Genomic DNA, 19,102 nt, shown 5'->3' on the forward strand with positions numbered 1-19,102 from the left:
TGTCAATCAATCAATCAGTATTTTTATAAAACACAACTACTCACCCATGAGGGTCTCAAGGTGCTTGGGGGTGAGGAGGGGGTCTGGCCTGGGTCTGGATATGCGGGTCAGTTGAAGAGCCAAGTCTTGAGGTCCTTCCTGAATTGTGGCAGCGATGGATATTGCCTGATGTGCAGGGGTAGGGAGTTCCTGGTCTTCGCAGCGAGGTAGGAGAAGTATCGTCCTCCAGCTGTGGTCTTGCGGCTCTGTGGGATGGTGGCCAGGGCCAGTTGGGTGTAGAGGAGATGTCTGGTGGGAGTGTAGCAGGAGAGGTGGTGGTTGAAGTATGCAGGTCCGGCGTTGTAGAGGGCTTTCTAGGTGTGCGTGAGAAGCTTGAAGGTGATCCTCTTGTTGACCGGTAGCCAGGTGAGGTCTCTCAGGTGGCCGGTGATGAGGTTGCGGCGGGGAATGCTCAGGATGAATCTGGCGGCGGCGTTCTGGATGGTCTGCAGTTTTATTTTGAGTTTCTGGGTGGTGCTGGCGTAGAGTGTGTTGATGTAGTCGAGTCTGCTGCTGACGAGTCAGTGGGTGCCTGTTTTCCTGGACTCAGTGGGGATCTACTTGAAGGCCTTACAAAGGAGGAGGAGCGTTGATTTGGCGGTTCATTGAGATAGAGGTGTCCCGGATGATGTTGAGGTTTAGTGCGTGGCCCGTGGGTGGGATTCCGAGTGCTGCGGGCCACCAGGAGTCGCCCCAGGTGGAAGGGGAGGAGCCCAGCATGAGGACTTGGGTCTTGTCTGAGTTAAGCTTGAGGCAGCTGTCCTTCCTCCAGGTGTTGACTGCCTTCATCCCATAGTGGAATTTGCCCTTTGCAGCGGGGGCTTTGTCTGTGAGGGAATCAGCTGGGTGTCGTCGGTAGTGTGAGGAAATGGGGTGTATTATATGGTGTGGTTAATTTATTGACACCAAAATGAAAAACGTCCACCGCAGGGTTCTGAAGACATTGATTTTGCAGGGAACAATAAATCAAGACTCTTCACTTGACTGCGATCAAGCATTGGCAAGTTCAACAAATTTGACACTGAAAAACCTTTTCATGAAAATAATGGTCAAAGTGGAATGCAGTTACTTTAGGTGACCACCTCCGTCAGGCAAACAGTCAAGAAGACCAGCAAGGTCCGAAGAAACAGTTACCTCAACAAGAAAATCCGTCTTCCGTCCATTCCCAGTGTCTGTGGTTCCTTGCCATTGACTTCTGTATAGTGGTTCTGGAGTAAGGTGTGAGGAAATGTGGTATACTATATGGTGTGGTTGTGCGTCCTTACCGTGTAATGCACTTACTAACCCATTTAGGACCGTTCGGTTTCGTTTGTCAGACCTTTAGCTCAACCCTGGGTAGCTGTGGCTCGGAGTAGTCCAGCATACCCAAAGAAACAAGTGTAAAGCATGTAAACAGCACCAAAACAATTGAAGAAGGAATGGCCAAGACACCAAAGAAATCGGACGCCGACTTATAAAAATAGACTGTATTTTTATGTATTTTTTAGACACCTCAATGAGAAAGATCCACCACAGGGTTCCGAGGGTATTGCATTATAGTAAATCAAGTTGTTTCACTCAGCCGAGAACAAGCATTGGCAAATTCCCCAAATTTGATGCTTGAAGCTTTTCCACCAAAACGTTTAAGCTAGTTGGAATGTGGTCACGTAGTCACTTTAGGTGATCAACTCCAGTAGGGATCCAGTCAGCGGAACCAGCCAGGTCCTTAGAAACAGTTACCTCAGCAGGTGAAGCAGTCTTCAGGCAGTTCCAGGCACTGTTCTCCTTTGCACTAAATTTGGTAGAATGCTAGATCTTGGGCCAGAAAGCTGGAGTTTTGTAATTTCGTATAAATCCAGTCAGCATTTTTTGAGAAATTACATTTTAAAATGTATGTCTACACCACGCTGCAGAAGATCCGCAGATCTAAAGATAAGATCGGATTGGCTGCCATCATGTCAACAAAGATGCGTCTGCAGTCATTTTAGGACTCATAAGCATAAAGGGTGGGGGCAGGGTAGGGATAACCTTCCCCCTTAGCCTAGTGGGGGCCTCGGTGGAATACAAAGCCTAAAACTGTATTGTCGGGGGGGGGTACAGTGGATCTGCAGCACTGATATAAGAAAAAAGGAAATTTTGAAGCCTCCCATTGTGGGCCAGCTCCGGGGGGGGGGGGAGGTTGGCACAAATATTTTTAAGGGAGAGTCCCTCCCACAGCCAATTTTAGGACCCAGCGCTGCTTTCCTTTAAATGGGGGCGGGGGAGGGAGGGCACAAAGACCGCTCCCTGAGCCATTTTTAGACCCCACAGACCCCATCCCTTAGGCCGATTGCCTTTTTGAGGGGCAGGGTGGCATGCAACCCCCTCCTAGAATCCTTTTTAGGACCCGGTGGCCCCATTCCCTGGGGCTCTTTTTGGGGGGGGGCATGTGCACCCCCCACCACTCCCAGAGTCATCGTATGGCCCTGGAACCCCATTCCCCTGGACCCAATGGCATGTGTATCCCTGGGATCCCTTCCACTGGGACAGTGTGCTGTTCCCTGCCCGGGAGAGAGTGGGCAGGGAATACAAAATCAATTCCACTGCCTGCACTCATCCAGGCCAACAAACAGAGCTTTGTTTCTGACTGGAAGGTGCTCCCTCTGGGCAAGAGCTAAAAACAGGGCTGGCTCCTGCCACACCCAGAATGGGTGCTGGCTGGGCAGCCCACACACAAAAAATATGTGAGCGTCTCAGGAGGGCACCAGTATACCCACTGTATAAGTAAAACGGCTGGCTTCTGCCGGCACCCACAGTGGGGTGCTGACTGTTGACCTGAAGGCTTCCCAGGTGGCCCCCCAACTTTAGAAAACTGGATGCTCCAGGTGGCCAGCTTAGTTAAGAGTAAAATGGCAGATTCCTGCCGGCATGCACAAATGGTTCTGGCTGAAGAGCTGCGGCGCCTTCGGTTTCCCTCGCTGTCCCCAACGTTGATCATGTTGTGGGTGCCTTTGGGCAATCATTGTAGCATGCTCGCCGGCTCCCACTAGCATCCAGTATGGGTGCTGGCTGGGAAGCCGGCAGGGGCCTCAGAGGCCTTGTGGCTCCCGTGACCCCAAACATTGGGCTTGTAGTGGGTGCACTGGGTGTGCACAGGTATACCCCTAAAAATATTTTTAAATTGAGTGATGAATGAGCACCTGGAGCCACTCATTTGCTATTCATCGGGTGTGTCGGTAGGGGCATACGCCCGAGGGGAGTTGAGTGCAGACCGAGCGCCCCTCCCCTCGTCGTGCATGGCGATAGACCTCGTTACTTTAAGTTAAAAAAATTGCAATTTTTCTGAAAGAAATTAAAGTGAGGTTATGGTTAGGAACTGCTAATTACTTCCCTTATTACTCAGGACATGTTCGATGACCTAATCTGTAGCATCATTGCAACATCTGAAATGACATTAATGATAACTGTGCGTGGCGGGGGGCGAGTTATAGTTACCTTAGGACACAAGTCCAAGTTACTTGAGAAAATAACTGGTGAATTTCAGTAGTTTTGGTTATTTTAAATCAATATGTTTTAACTGACACTTTCATCTACCTATAACGTCCCTTTGGCCTTTGGTTTTCTCAGCGAATTTCAAACTTTATTTAATTGTTAACATATTGCAATTACGATCAATAACTGCACTTTAATCTTCGTTTTTTTGTTGAAAACATTAATGATATAGTTGCTGGGCTAGTTATGTGAACCTCCTGTTTCTCCCCTTACTGAGATCGTCCTCTCTGCCTGCAGGTCCTCGCTTACTCCTGTGTTTACAGCTACTACAACCAGGACACAGAGAAGATGGACATCATGGAGCAGCAGACGGACAACCTGGAGCTCCACACCAACGCCCTGCAGATCCTCCTGGGTAAGGAAGGCGCGGTGTCGCGCGGTGTGGCCATGTTCTTAGCCCCTCACTTGCTCTGTCCCTGGTGAAGCGTGGCCCAAGGATGGAGATGAATCCGCAACCAAAGTTCAGGGACGCCTTGCAAGAAACAGGGAAGGCGGCAGGACTAACTTCAAGCTTCCTTATCTCTCTGTGGCAACTTCAGGCCACAGTGAGCAGAACACGTTGTTAGCTGGCTATGCTTTGTTTTACATGCATTTTCTCTTTTATTGCATTTTGTCGCTTGTGGTTTATTTCAGCTGGTCTGACCACAGTATTTGCTTGTCTTTGCTCACAAGTTCTGCTGTTCTAATGGAGTAGCCCCATGTTCGAGGCATATGGGCTACAGATCACACACTAGTGCATAGATCGCCATCTGGTGGTGGGCCTGGATGATTACACTTTGTTGTTGTCCTGGAAGAGTCTTTGTATGGTAGATGACTCCTCCTTTGGAGCATAGTGCGTATGGGCATCGACTCCATCTTCAGATTGTTTTTTTTCCGCCATCGGGCTCGGATGTGTTATCGTTCGGTTCCGTTACCGATCTCCTTTCGACTTCCATTCCTTGATTCTACCGTCAGTATCGTCTTCGATCGCGATTTCCTTCATACTAGTATCGAAAAAAGCTTGCACTTCTCGATTCCGGCTATCGTCGGGCTGTTGGGCCCAACTGCGCCATTGGGCCTTTGCTCATGGAAAGGGCACCCTTCAAGAAGTGCCTCTCGAGGTGATCCCTGGTTGGAGCTGAGACGATCGAAGGACCCTTTTCCGGACCCGCACTATCATATCCGGGTCGTTACTCTTTCAAATTGACCATCCCACGAATAAATGTGATGTCCCATACTACATGAATTAAGGACCAAAAAGTGAAATTTAACAAACAGCAACTGTGAATATATAAAGGGTCTCTGACTAGAAATGTATCTTCTAGATTGTCCTCATTAAGGATTTACAAGACAACATCAACTAGTGTAGATCATACGAATTGTTCAAGCCCTGAAGAAGTCCCTAGATGGGACGAAACGCGTTGGCGGTTCCAAAAGTGATGCTGTCCAAAGGCTTTTAAAAGATTGAACAATAAAGAATTACTGCAAACTGAAAACATCGACTTTTTCGTGAAATTGAAAAAACTGTTATTGATTTATCTATTTGTAACAAACGTTTTTGAAGTGTGCTGGGCAAATGTGTACCCTCAGTGTGGACACAAATTTTCCCACACTGATCTACATGAGGTGTGCAATCTGTGCTTGTCCCCAGAGCACGAGAGCCGAGATTGCCAGGCTTGTGCTTCGTTCCGGTCAAAGAAGACCATCAGAGACCGTCGGGCTCGAAGAGTCAGAGCACAATTCTCTTCATCGGTACCAGACGTAGTCGTCGAAGATACTCCAGTCGATCTAGACTCCGAAGAAGAGCAGCAGGAATAAGTCATCGCTTCCGGAACAGAGGATTCAGCTTCCGGACCTGAAGAACAATCAGACGATGGCGATCCCATTCCAGCTTGTCAACAGGTCGTGAATACGAACGCCGACCCTACTCACGTCCCCATACTGGGCCAGGCTTCGGTTCCTCCTCTACCTTCGGGTCTAGGTGCACACCGATCACAACCTTCCGACGCCCCGCCCTCGGGCCCGGCAATGAAGACTACTAAAAAGCCTCTAGGCGACCCGGCACGAGTCAGCCTGTCGGTCCTGATAAACAAAAAGTTCTCAAACCAAAACTAACTCCGGCACCAAAGCAAACCTCGGTACCTAAAGCTGTCGAGCCAAACACAAGCTCAGCGCCGAAACCGATTGTAGGAAGGTAGATCCCTGACTATGGTTGCCCCCAATTTTTTTGCCTGGTGTTTTGCTGGTTTTCTGACTTAGTTGACCTGGGGCCCTGCTATTCAGGACCCCAGGCCCACTGCTCTCTCTGTTAAAATGGATTCCATGTACCCTAGGTACATATCTGATTGGATACTGAGTCACCTTATCAGTCCTGTACAGTATGCCTTAGGTATCCAGGGCATAGGTGTACCCAGGGCCTACCAGGGGCTGAAGCATGTATTATGCCACCCCTGGCTGGCCATCCAAAACTGACACAACTGGCTGCTTGATAACTGGGAGCAAGGTGGTGTAATCACCCTTTGCTTTAGATATAGTATACCTATATCTAAACCTAAAATGGGCACACAGATCTCCTATCAGTCACTCCTATGGCAGGCCTTAACAATCCTGGAGGCAGAGTGCTTGGAATCGTGTGAGATAGTGCTCTGGCATGAGCTGAGCCTGTCTGCGGCCTTCGGGATCTATCCCTTAGCCGTTTCCATGATAGCGTCAGACCATATACTCTTAAGTGCCTTATAATCCTCGCGGTTATGGTAACTTTGGTCTGACATTATCTAAACATGTCGTGTAAGGTGTCATACGCTTTGGAATACTACCCCCTCGCCAGTTCTGGCGACGGGGGTAGCATTCCACCCCTCTAGAGGGAGAAGACATGTTGGTAGCTGTAACCCCGGTTAAAGTTTAAAACAGCCTCAGCTCCACAAGATGGATGCTGCCACCGAGACACAAGTCTGCCCTTCTGCTGCTGGGAGTCCTTCCAGCAAACGGAGGCCTGGACAAAGGGTTTCCTGTCAGGGGCGGTGCCAGCACCATCCCAGACAGGATTTTGTGTATCCTAGGTAGGCAGGGCTGAAAGGAAGGTGACTGCAAGTGGTACCCCGGTGCTCACTGTGCATATGCCGGCTCAAACCAGTTCCTGGGGCACACCAGCCCCTGAGCTGGGGAGAGACCGGACAAAGGAGAGGGGTGTAACCACCCCCCTCCTAGTCCCACCCATAGGGCAGGACTTAGTCGCGTGCCAGCCCCTTTTCTCAGGATAAAGGTAGGAGCAGGCCCCCTTCCAAATTAGATCATCTTTGAATCCTGAAACTACTTTCCACAAAAGGAACTCTCGACTTCTTCTCAAGATTTCTCCCTTGTGACTAAGGAGTAGTCACCCTGCACCCGCAGGCACCATCCAAGCATCGCGGTTTGCTGTAAGTCTCTCCTCCGGATCAAGACTGCCCAGCTCGACGAGAACCGGCTTCCCTGGCACCCCTGACCTCTACCTGCATCATCAGCCCAGCTGAGATTCGTGGGTGTGACGAGACCTCGAGGGACCGGCCATCTTCAAGACTGCACAACGCTTGCCCAGCACGACCACCGAGGGATCCTTGAGTGAGTGCTTTGGGGTTTGAGAAGCCCCGACCCTATGCAGCTCCAGCACGGAAGTCCAGCCCTCCAGCATCCACGAGATCTGCGTGGGGCCCTTCTGCTCTTTGCTGCTCACCGCGTTGTCCAGGACACTTGCCCGTTGGCTAGTGTCCCTTCTGACGACGAACCACGACGACAACACCGCTGGTCTGGTTGCTCCAGACTGGCCCTTGCTCCCCTCCAACAGAGGAGCACCCCGGACCCTCCTGGTCCACTCCAGACGCCGTTTTAAGTCCACCGCGTGGGCTTGCATTTGCCAAGAGTTGTTGCCCCAATCCTGGGTCCAGCAACGTCGACAGCAGATACCACCGTGGGACAGCTCGCACCTCCATCCTGGTCGCCGACAACGCCTCCTGGTCCGAGAGACTGCAGAGCCCAGCGTCACCCACTCACCTGGTCGAGGTGACTTCGCCCGGTGCCATCCTGGTGCCCACCTAATCACTGGCTAGTGATTCAGAACTTGGTCCCCTCTGCTTACAGGTCTCCATCTTCATCGATCCAGGCTTGGATCACATCGAACTTCTTCACTGGTCGCCTGCCAGCAACTTCTTCTTTCAGGCTCCATAGACTGCAACGAGGATTCCCGACGTCTTTTCAGACCTATGCAGCCGCAGCCCCTGGGCTAGGTAACCTGAGCATTTCGGTGCTCCAGCATAGCTTAACTATCTAAGTGTCCAGATCCTTTTTCGTTTCAGCTCTACCTAGTCGGATTCGTCCGATAACACTAACTTTGCATTTACTAGCCTCCATAGACTTTGTTCCGAATCCCGCGTGAGAGTGCCCACTCTGCACCCGATCTCCCTAGGCCTCCTGCTCGTAATCTAAAGGTTTAGTAGTCCAGCCCTAGCGATCCCAAAGCCTATGAGAATAGTTACTTACCTGCTAGTAATTCGCATTCCACTTTTGTAGTATATGGTTTTTCGTGCCCCTCGGGCATTTGTGTAAATTGTGCGACTTTCAGTATTTCTTTAAGAGTTTTGTATTGTGCTTAGCTCCCTGACTCATAAAGAGTTCAGGGTAGTCTTGTTATAAATAAATATACTTTATTTTCATAACAACTTGTGTGGTGTCCTTTCACTTGGTGTTCAAAGGGTAAATGTGATGGTAAAACAGCTGGCTTAACACGCCCTCTAGAGTTTAGCTTAAAGACTGCACATGTCCATGCTACTAGGATAGCTGGCCTATCAGGTTGACTTACAACCAATCATCAATAAGGGTTGTTTGGTATGATACACAGTGATCACTAGAATAGTGAGCACTATATATCAGGTCAACTTCTCACACCGATTCCCACAAAAACTATCGAACCGAAGACGACTCTAGTACCGAAAGAGGTCGAACCAAAGCCCACTTCGGCACCGAAACACAACTCTGCATCTAAAGTTGTCAAACCCAAACATGCTTCGGAATCAAAGACTTCAGATCCAAAAACAGCTGATCCGAACAAAAAACAGGATTAAAAAAAAGCTTCGAGCCACAAGTCTTCGAAACCGAAATCTGCTCATAAGACTGTAATAGACACTGCTAAACCTTCGAAACAGCTCGGTTCCAAGCAAGAAAATTTGGTGCCGAAAAAAGATACTGGCACAGAAGAGCTTTTCCATCCAGACCCAAAACAAAAGACTCTTCTTATTCATCCAAAGACTGGACATATTATTACTGTGCCTGCAAAAAGGAAGCTGGACCCTCCCACCACACCTCCAGTTCCTATTAAAAAGCATGCCCAGACTTCTCTTATAAGGATACCTTCACCACTTCCTGAAATACCAGACCTTGACATTTCACCAGCACATTCACCAGTCATCTCACACAGCCCTGCACTAGTAGATGATGAGGATGATTTTTCAGGAGGAGAAGAGGACGAGTAACCCTTAGATGACCCAGATGATGGATTCTTGGGATGATAATAATGCGCCAGATGCTCCAGATTTGCCACAAGATGACGCATACCTTTCTAAGCCATCTCCTCCAGATGACCCTATAGGCTTTACAGAACTCATTCATAGAGCAGCAACCTTTCATGGGGCTGATCTACACACTGATCCTGTAGAAGACGACGTCCTTATGGACACACTACTACCATCACATAAAACCACAACCATATTACCAATGCTCAAAGTGGCTGTAAAGCATGCACCTGAGGTATTTAAAGACCCAATCAGGACAGATGGAAAAAAAGTATAACGCAGCTCCAACTGACCAGGCATATATCAAAGGTCAGCTGCCATTAGATTCATTAGTAGTCTCAAACGCCAGGAAAAGAGCTAATACACAGACAACAGGGGATGCTCCACCCCCTGATAAAGAGTCCAAACGTTTAGATGCGTCAGGCGAACACATGATCTCTCAGGCAGCCAATGTGTGGAGGATTGCCAACACCCAGGCTCTATTGGCAAGGTATGACGGGGCTCATTATGATGAGCTTGAAACCCTTATGCAACATTTGCCAGACAAATATAATACCAGGGCTTCTGACTTAATACAGGATGGTAAGGTTATTACTAATACTTCCATCCGTTGTGCCTTAGATACTGCGGATACAGCCTCGAGGGCAGTAAATACTGGCATACTTTTACGTAGGCATGCCTGGCTGCGTATTTCTTGGTTTAAACCAGAGGTACAAACCGGTATTCTTAACCAACCTTTTGACCATCAGCATCTTTTCGGTCCTACAGTTGATAATTCATTAGAAAAAATTAAAAAGGATACGGACACGGCAAAGTCCATGGGAGCCTTGCAAACTCAGACTCCTGGGGCGTCCTTTCGTCGCTCATCTTACAGGGGAGCCTCCAAAAATGTTACAACAGATACCACCTCCTCTTCTTACAAAGCACCCACCCAATCCTCGCCCAATAGAGGTTATTACAGAGGAGGATATAGAGGCAACAACACTAAAAGTAGAGGTAGAGGTAACAACACCCTTACTGCTTCCAAACAGTGAGTTCTCCAGTATTAGGGGTGTCTTTCATAGATTCACATGCCTGAATCATTCCCCGTCGTCGGAGTAGGAGTCCCACGGTATATAAAAAAGCAGTAATATGCCATTTGTACATAGCAAATAACAGTTATAATAAACCAGGAAGTAAGGTAGCCTCAGCTACCAATGAAAAACTTCCACATTAGTGACTATCCAAGTCATTATGTTAGACCAAACTGCAGCCAATCAGGCCACAGTTCCCACCAAGGTATTCTCCCCAGAGACCCAGGCTGTCAGATTTTTTACCGCACGTCGTGTGATAGGGAGTCTCTCTGAGCTCTGCTCAGTTTTTTCTCTACTTGAAAGTTCCCACTTTCAAATATGTGTACATCTAAGTCCCTTTTCAGGGCCTGTGATTCTTGCGGCAAGGCAAGACTTTTTAAGGAGGACCCGCATACTTTATGCATTTATTGCTTGTATCCGAATCATCAAGCAAAGGAGTGCAAGATTTGTCGCACTTTTCCTGCCAAGACCCTCAGGGACAGAGAGGGTCGCCTACTCCTGTGGATCCAGAGGAATAAAGATAAGGACTTGCCACTTTCTGAGGTAGGAAGTTTGGCCTCTATATCTTCTGTGGGATCTAGAAAAAGAATGGCTGAGGGTAAGGTGACTACCCCTAAGGCTAAAGTGGCGAAGCAGGCCCAGCTCACTCTTGACGCTGACGAGCCATCTACCTCAAAAATGAAAAAATACTCTGACAAATCTGTGAAGCCAGTATCTAAAAAGACTGCGTCTTTATCGTCACCTCAGAGGCCAGTTACCAAGGCAGCGACTTCTCTGCAGGTTTCCTGTCAGACAGCCACTCCAGTGACTTCTACTATGTCATTTTCCTCACCTAAAACTTCCTTGGTGATGTCCTCGGCGTCCTCTCCAACTTTTGTCCATGTCCAGATTCGTCCCATCTCGTCGACGAAGAAGGTCTCTCCAACCGTCGACGAGCCTCCGTCGAAGACGCACTCATCGGCGTCGATAAAAACCTTGCCGTCGACGACAGCTTTACCGTCGACGAAGAAAGCTTTACCGTCGACGACGTCACCGTCGACGAAGGTGCCGTCGACCATCCCATCGTCGACGAGGAAAACCCCGTCGACCATTCAGCTATCCACAAAAAAGACCCCGTCGACTACCACGTCGACGAAGATCCCGTCGACGACCCCGTCGACGAAGAAGTTGGCTCCGTCGACGGCCCCGTCGACGGCCCCGTCGACGACCTCGTCGACGAAGAAAACAGTTCCGTCGGCGCCGTCATCGACGACGAAACACGCCACGTCGACGAAGTCCCAACCACATTTGTCGACGGAACATTCAACGACGGCGTCTGCATTGCTCAAGACAAAATCTACGCCACAACACATCCCAGTGGCTCAAGACAATCCAGTAACTCCAAAGCTGTCATCTTGCACAGATATCCAAGTCTGGTCAGCCAAGAGTAACGTTGTCTCTTTGCCATCTCCAGCCACCACTGCGGCACTACTACAGCAGCGCCCATCCCAGTCTGCATGTATGTCGCCACTAACAATGCCAGACAGGCTCTTGGACTCTGAGGTAGAGGACTCTGGTGATGATCTATTTCCAGCAGCCAAAAGTCCTTCTGAATTACTTATCCTGGTAAAAGATCAGGAAGAAGAGGAGCAAGTGACACATTCGCCCAGGTTGGATACTGCACCACCACCAGGGACACAAATGCCCATGGAACTTTTCAGAAATTTAATGTCCATGTTGGACGATTACTATCAACGTTTTCCGCCCTCGGAGTCTGGTGACTCGCACATCTCGTCCCCACAGCCCAGAGTAGTCCCAGATTCCATGCCTACTATACCTGAAGAAACGGGGCATAACCCACGCATACAGGTGCCCTATAACCAAACGGAGGATGAACTTAATGAGGATGAGGCAGAAGGTGAATTAGATGAATCAGATTCGTCGGAGTATGAAGATTATCAGGCGGACTCACCTTCTCCAGATGAACAGCCAAAGTCTGAATCGCCACCTGTGGATATGGCGAATTTCCATAGGATTATGGACAATGCCACCAAGAGGTTCCTCATTACCATGGAGACTAAACAGGACGATTGTTTCCTGTACGATTTTAAGAATTTGTCTCAGAGGCAAAGTTGGTCTATTCCGATTATAGACTTTATTTGGAAAGAAGGTAAAAAGATCATGGCCACACCGAATTCTTTACCTCCAGTTTTACCTCGAGTGGATAAAAAATACAGAGCACCAGCTTCTTCACCGGCTTGCTTGATTGGCCAGGCCAAGACAGATTCAGTCATTGCCCAGGCAGCTCAAAAAAGAGCAAAGAACCCGTCGTCTCAAATCTCCACTCCGACGGACAGAGACGGGAGACGACTCGATACCATTGGGAAGAAGGTGTCAACGATTGCAGCAACCACAGTGAGGGTTGCTAATTCTATGGCAATTCTTGGCCGATACGATAGACAAATGTGGTCTGACATATCGCCTTACATTAAGAAACTGCCTGAACCGGACCGGTCTGAGGCTATCAAAATTCTGCAAGAAGGGGAGTGTGCATCGTCAGAGATCATTGATGCTGCAGTGGATGTAGCAGCTACAGGATTCAGACAATTGGCAGGAGCCGCAGTCCTTCGGAGAGAGGGATGGTTGAAATCTACATCCTTTAGGCAGGAGGTACAGGCCAAGGTGTTAAACATGGCTTATGATGGCGAGTACCTATTCGGCTCGCATGTGGATGACGCTTTGCAGGCCATAAAAAAGGATACGGAAACTGCTCGATCTTTGGGTACTCTGCAGTATCGCAAATCTTCCTTTCGTGGCTCTAGAGGAAGAGGAAGTTTCTCAAATAGAGGAGGATATTACCAACAACGCTCCTATACAAACACTCAAAACACCCAGAGATACCAGCCATATAAACAACAACCTTATGGCCAAAGAAGGAATACTTACTCACAGCCCCGAGGAAAAGCCACATATCGGGGGAGAGATAACACCAACAAGAAGTGAGAATCACTTCCTGCCGCCAAAGTGTCCCAGCCAAAAACGAATTGGAGGAAGAATATCCCTACATTGCTCAAAATGGTCAAAGATTACTACAGACAAATGGGTGCTGGATGTGGTGTCCAAGGGCCACATATTAGAATTTGTAAAAACCCCTCCAAATTCACCACCAAAGGGGCCGCCCCCGGCACATCTCAAGGAGCTATTCATCCAAATCAATGCAATGATTCGAAAGGGGGCAATCGAGAGAGTACCTCAACACCAGAGAGGAACAGGCTTTTACTCTCGTTTTTTCTTGATACGCAAAAAATCAGGGGAATGGCGCCCAATCCTCGATTTGCGTGCCCTGAACAAATACATCCAAAAATTGACGTTCAGAATGTTAACTCTCCAAGAGATCCTCCAGTTTTTGGCAGAAGGAGACCACTTGGCAACACTCGACCTTCAGGATGCCTACTTCCACGTCCCTATCTTCCCCAGACACAGGAAGTTCCTAAGGTTCAGAGTGGCTGGCAGGGATTTCCAATTCAAGGTGCTTCCCTTTGGACTACGTTCAGCCCCGAGGGTATTCACAAAAATGCTAGCACCTGTAGCGGCCCACCTACGATTACAGGGGATTCAGATATACCCATATCTGGACGATTGCCTTATCAAGGCCAATTCCTACGACACAGCAAACGAACATGTACAAAAATGCCTTTGCCTGTTTCAAAGCCTGGGGTTTTCAGTGAACTTCGAGAAATCGGATCTGATTCCATCACAAAGGAAGTCTTTCCTAGGAGCAACGCTGGATTCCAAGCTCGCTCAGGTCTTCATTTCAAAAGAAAGACAGGAGAAGATCCGAACAATGGCAACCATCCTCCTCAGAAAAGAGTGCGTTTCTGTTCGGAGATTCAAATCTTTCCTAGGGATGCTCTCATCGTGCATCCCTCTCACTCCAAACTGTCGTCTGAGGATGAGACCCTTACAAGAGGAACTCAGTCACCAATGGGTGCAGATATCAGGTTCCTTCGAGGATATCATTACCTTAACACCTCGAATGAAGGATACAATCCTATGGTGGAGTCAGAAACACCACCTGCAAGTGGGCTGTGCTTTCCTCGCAGAAGTCCCCAGATACATAGTGACCACGGATTCCTCGCTAGAAGGTTGGGGCGCTCACCTTCAAGGGATGACGATCAGTGGCAAATGGGACACTCAACAACAGAAATGGCACATCAATCTGTTGGAATTAAGGGCCATTTTCCTCGCCTTAAAATCCTTCCAGGCAGTTCTAGAAGGCTCGACAGTGTTAATTCGAACAGACAACACAACGAGCATGCATTACCTGAACAAGCAGGGGGGGCACAAGATCAGCCCGATTGTCTCACCAGGCTCAAGAGATCTGGAATTGGGCTCTGGATCACGACATCAACTTGTCAGCGGTGCATGTTCCAGGAGTAGCCAATGTACTAGCAGATTCGCTGAGCAGATCCAAGAACAGCACTCACGAATGGGAACTGCATCAACCAGCGCTGGATCGGATCTTCCAGAGATGGGGTTTCCCCGATCTGGATCTTTTTGCAACTTATCAGAACAGGAAATGTACTCACTTTGCGAGCTGGATTCCCCACAAAGAATCTTGCGGGGATGCCCTGTCCATGAATTGGGAACGGAGATTTGCCTACGCCTTCCCGCCAATTCCGTTAATTCCCAAGGTCATCAAGAAAATGAGGAAACAACCGTGTCGAATAATCCTGATTGCTCCACGGTGGCCACGACAGTATTGGTTCACACAGCTTCTCCTTCTGTCAGAGCGCGAGCCAGTCCAACTGCCTCAAATTCCAAATCTTCTGACAATTCAAGATGGCAGGGTGTGTCATCCGGACCCTCATTCTCTGAAATTATCAGCTTGGCTCCTCAACACCATGAATTTGCACACTTGAACATTCCACAGGACTGTCAAGAAGTCCTGGCCAATGCTAGAGCGCCTTCAACAAACAAAACCTACAGACTGAAGTGGAAGCGTTTTTGTGTTTGGTGCCAAACTATGAATCTACATCCAATGAAGGCGGAACCGGAACAAATCTTACCCTTCTTTTTGCAGTTGGCTAAGTCAGGTTTGGCGCACTCAACACTTAAAGTGTTTTTAGCGGCCATATCACGATACCGTCAGGATGGTAAGAATTCTCTATACTCCTCAAGAATAATCCAACAATTCTTTAAAGGTTTATTTCGTATGTTCCTTCCTGTACGTCGACCACCTCCATCTTGGCATTTGAATATAGTGCTGGCTCAGCTTATGCGCCATCCCTTTGAGCCTATCCATAAGGTCGATCTCAAGTTCATCACCTGGAAGGTTGCATTACTGCTGGCATTAACATCTGCCAGACGGGTGAGTGACATGCAAGCGTTCACCACTAAGCCACCATTCTTGCAATTCACACATGACTCTGTGATACTACGCACCAACCCGAAGTACATGCCCAAGGTACCATCGGATTTTCATCTCAATGAGCCAGTGATACTTAAGACATTTTTTCCCAATCCGCAGTCACCAGCTGAGCGGACTTTACACACATTAGACATTAAGAGATGCCTTAAATTTTATCTTTCAAGAACAGCTGCCATCAGAAAAACGGATCAGCTATTTGTAGCGCATGGCAGACCTAGACAAGGCTGTGCTGTTACAAAACAGACTATCGCCAGGTGGGTCTCATCCACGATAGGGCTCTGCCATCAACAAGCAGGTAAACCCTTACAGACCTTACCTAGAGCGCATTCTACGAGAGCAGTCTCCTCTTCAACTGCTTTGTTTGCTGGTGTGCCTCTCCCGCACATTTGCAGAGCCGCAACATGGTCCAGCAGACACACATTCACGAGGCATTACTGTCTGGATTCTTCAAGTGATACCGATGCCTCGGTGGGGAGAGCAGTCCTGCGTAATCTTTTTCAATAAGGTGAGCCTCTGGTGGTCTCTCCCACCTCCTTTTGCTCTTTGACGCTTTCATATGTTGTTGCATTGCTTTCTTTTCATGCATGAAAACTGTTCTTTTGGCGTCTAAGAGCGACATATTGTATTACTGCTAACTACTCGGATTCAGGCATGTGAATCTATGAAAGACACCCCTAATACTGGAGAAGAACAATAGTTACTTACCTGTAATCTGTGGTTCTCCAGTATTGGTGTCTTTCATAGATTCACATGCACCCACCCACCTCCCCTCAGAGGCTCACCCAGACTGTTTAGATATATATATATATATATATATATATATGCTCTGGTACACTCCGGTGCTACAAAAATCTGACAGCTTGGGTCTCTGGGGAGAATACCTTGGTGGGAACTGTGGCCTGATTGGCTGCAGTTTGGTCTAACATAATGACTTGGATAGTCACTAATGTGGAAGTTTTTCATTGGTAGCTGAGGCTACCTTACTTCCTGGTTTATTATAACTGTTATTTGCTATGTACAAATGGCATATTACTGCTTTTTTATATACCGTGGGACTCCTACTCCGACGACGGGGAATGATTCAGGCATGTGAATCTATGAAAGACACCAATACTGGAGAACCACAGATTACAGGTAAGTAACTATTGTTCTTCCCTCCCCTCCCCCCCAAACCATAACACTCCTGTCGGGAGGAGATTACAACAGTTCCTACCTGTCTGGAATTCCATCACAACAGACAGGTGGGTGAGACAAATAGTTCAAACAGGTTATTGCCTGGAGCTCACTTCCACTCCTCCAACAATACCACCCAGACAGCGTCCCATGTCACAGGAGCACCTCACACGACTAAAACAAGAGGTTGCCACTCTACTGCAAAAGAATGCAATAGAACCAGCTCCAGTACACCATCAAAACACATGGGGTTTACTCCCTATATTTCCTTATTCCCAAAAAGGACGGCTCCCTCAGACCTATATTAGACCCGAGACCCCTAAATCTTTACATACACTCCGACCACTTCCATATGGTCACATTACAGCAGGTCCTTTTTCTGTAACGCAAGGCGACTTCCTTGTTACCCTAGATCTCAAGGATGCCTTCTTCCACAATCCCATCCACCAATCTCACAGGAAGTACCTTCGGTTCATACTGAACGGTCAACATTACCAGTTCAAAGTCCTTCCTTTTGAAGTGACTACAGCACCCCGAGATTTCACAAAGTGTCTCGTGTGGTGGCGGCACACTTGAGAAGGGACAACATCCATGTCTTCCCATATCTCAACGACTGGCTAATAAAAGCCAAGTCGTACCACCAATGTGTGCAACACACACAGCAGACCATTCACCTGGTATACAAGCTCGGGTTCACTATAAACCAAACCAAGTCACATCTCCAACCATCCCTGTCTCAATAGTATCTAGGTGACACAATAGATACCTCCAAAGCACTTGCAATCCCCAGTCCAGCAACGATACAAAGTATGCAAGCTCTTCTACAAAAATTCCAACCGCAACACTTACTACCAGCTCGAGTGTTGATGCAGTGAATTGGGATGATGGTGTCTTGCATCTTCGTAGTACCACATGAAAGACTCAAGATGCACCCCTGCAAGAATGCTTAGCGAGCCAATGGAACCAGGCTCAACAACAAATAACAGATCTGGTGGTGGTGGACTGCTGGACCAATCGCTCTCTACAGTGGTGAAACACCAAAAACCTTTCCAAAGGACGGCCGTTCATAGAGGCAGTTCCACAGGTGGTGCTAACCACGGACGCATCCCTCACTGGATGGGGAGCTCACTTAGCAGAACACAGAGTACAGGGTACATGGACACCTCAGTAAAAGCTATTCCACATAAACCATCTGGAATTGCTAGCCATTTTTCTAGCTCTAAAGTCATTTCAACATTACCTATCAGGCAAGGCTGTCTTGGTCCGCACCGACAATGACAGCCATGTACTACATTCAAAAACAGGGAGGAACACACTCCTTACAGCTCTCCCGCCTGGCGCAGAGCATATGGAGGTGGGCCATTCCTCAAAAAATCTTCCTATTAGCACAACATCTACCAGGAGTTCACAATCAAGTTGCAGATCTGTAAAGTCGTCAAAGACAACTGATACACGAGTGGGAACTTCATCCTCAAGTTCTTCTACCATTCTTTTACAAGTGGGGCCAACCAGAGATAGATCTGTTTGCAACACACCTCAACTCCAAATGCCCAAACTTCGCAGCCAGGTATCCACACCCATTGTCCAAAGGCAATGCAATATGGATGAGTTGGTCAAACAGATTTGCTTACGCTTTGCCGCCTCTCCCACTTATTCCATTAGTGGTGCGCAAGCTGCAGCAACACTCCCTCACATTGACCAACGTGGGCAAGACAACCGAGGTACATCACACTACTAGAGCTCTCAGTGGTACTACATCACAGACTAAAACTATCTCCACACCTGTTAACCCAGAGCCATGGAGAGATCATGCATCCATGCAGCTCAACCTAGCGATTTGGCTCCTGAGGTCTTAGAATTTGGATATCTCAATCTCACACCTGATTGCATGAATGTTATAAAAGAAGCTAGACGTCCACCACTAGAGCATGCTATGCAGCCAAGTGGAAGAGGTTTGTTGTCTATTGCACCAATAACATTAACCCACTAGATGTTTCCATCCAAACCATCATATGCTACTTACTCCATCTACAAAGATGCAGTTTAGCATACTCCTCAGTCAGGTCACATTTTGCTGCTATAGCAGCTTACCTTCAAAACAGACCAAATTTATCATTATTCAGAGTTCCTGCCATCAAAGCATTCATGGAAGGCTTCAAAAGAATAATTCCTCCCTGGGTGCCACCCTCCCCTGTATGGAATCTAAACATTGTTCTCACTAGGCTTATGGGTCCTCCATTTGAACCCTTACATAAGTGTGACTTACAATTTCTTTCATGGAAAGTTGCTTTTTTAATTGCTATTACTTCACTCAGAAGAGTGGGTGAGATCCAGGCATTAACAATTCAAGAACCATTCTTGCAACTCCATCACAACAA

General features: G+C 48.0%; 1 protein-coding gene across 4 annotated transcripts in view; it reads left to right on the top strand.

The window, feature by feature from the left end:
- The window catches only part of LOC144762134 (cullin-9-like), a 518,599-nt gene that overhangs the window by 436,264 nt on the left and 63,233 nt on the right, over window positions 1-19,102 (top strand). For all 4 annotated transcript variants that reach the window (XM_078647278.1, XM_078647280.1, XM_078647277.1 and 1 more), the window contains one exon: window positions 3,787-3,904. In XM_078647278.1, coding sequence (XP_078503404.1) covers window positions 3,787-3,904 — 118 coding nt within the window. The remainder of the gene's footprint in view (window positions 1-3,786; window positions 3,905-19,102) is intronic.

This window comes from Lissotriton helveticus, chromosome 6 (genome assembly GCF_964261635.1).
Source record: "Lissotriton helveticus chromosome 6, aLisHel1.1, whole genome shotgun sequence".
Lineage (NCBI taxonomy): Eukaryota > Metazoa > Chordata > Amphibia > Caudata > Salamandridae > Lissotriton > Lissotriton helveticus.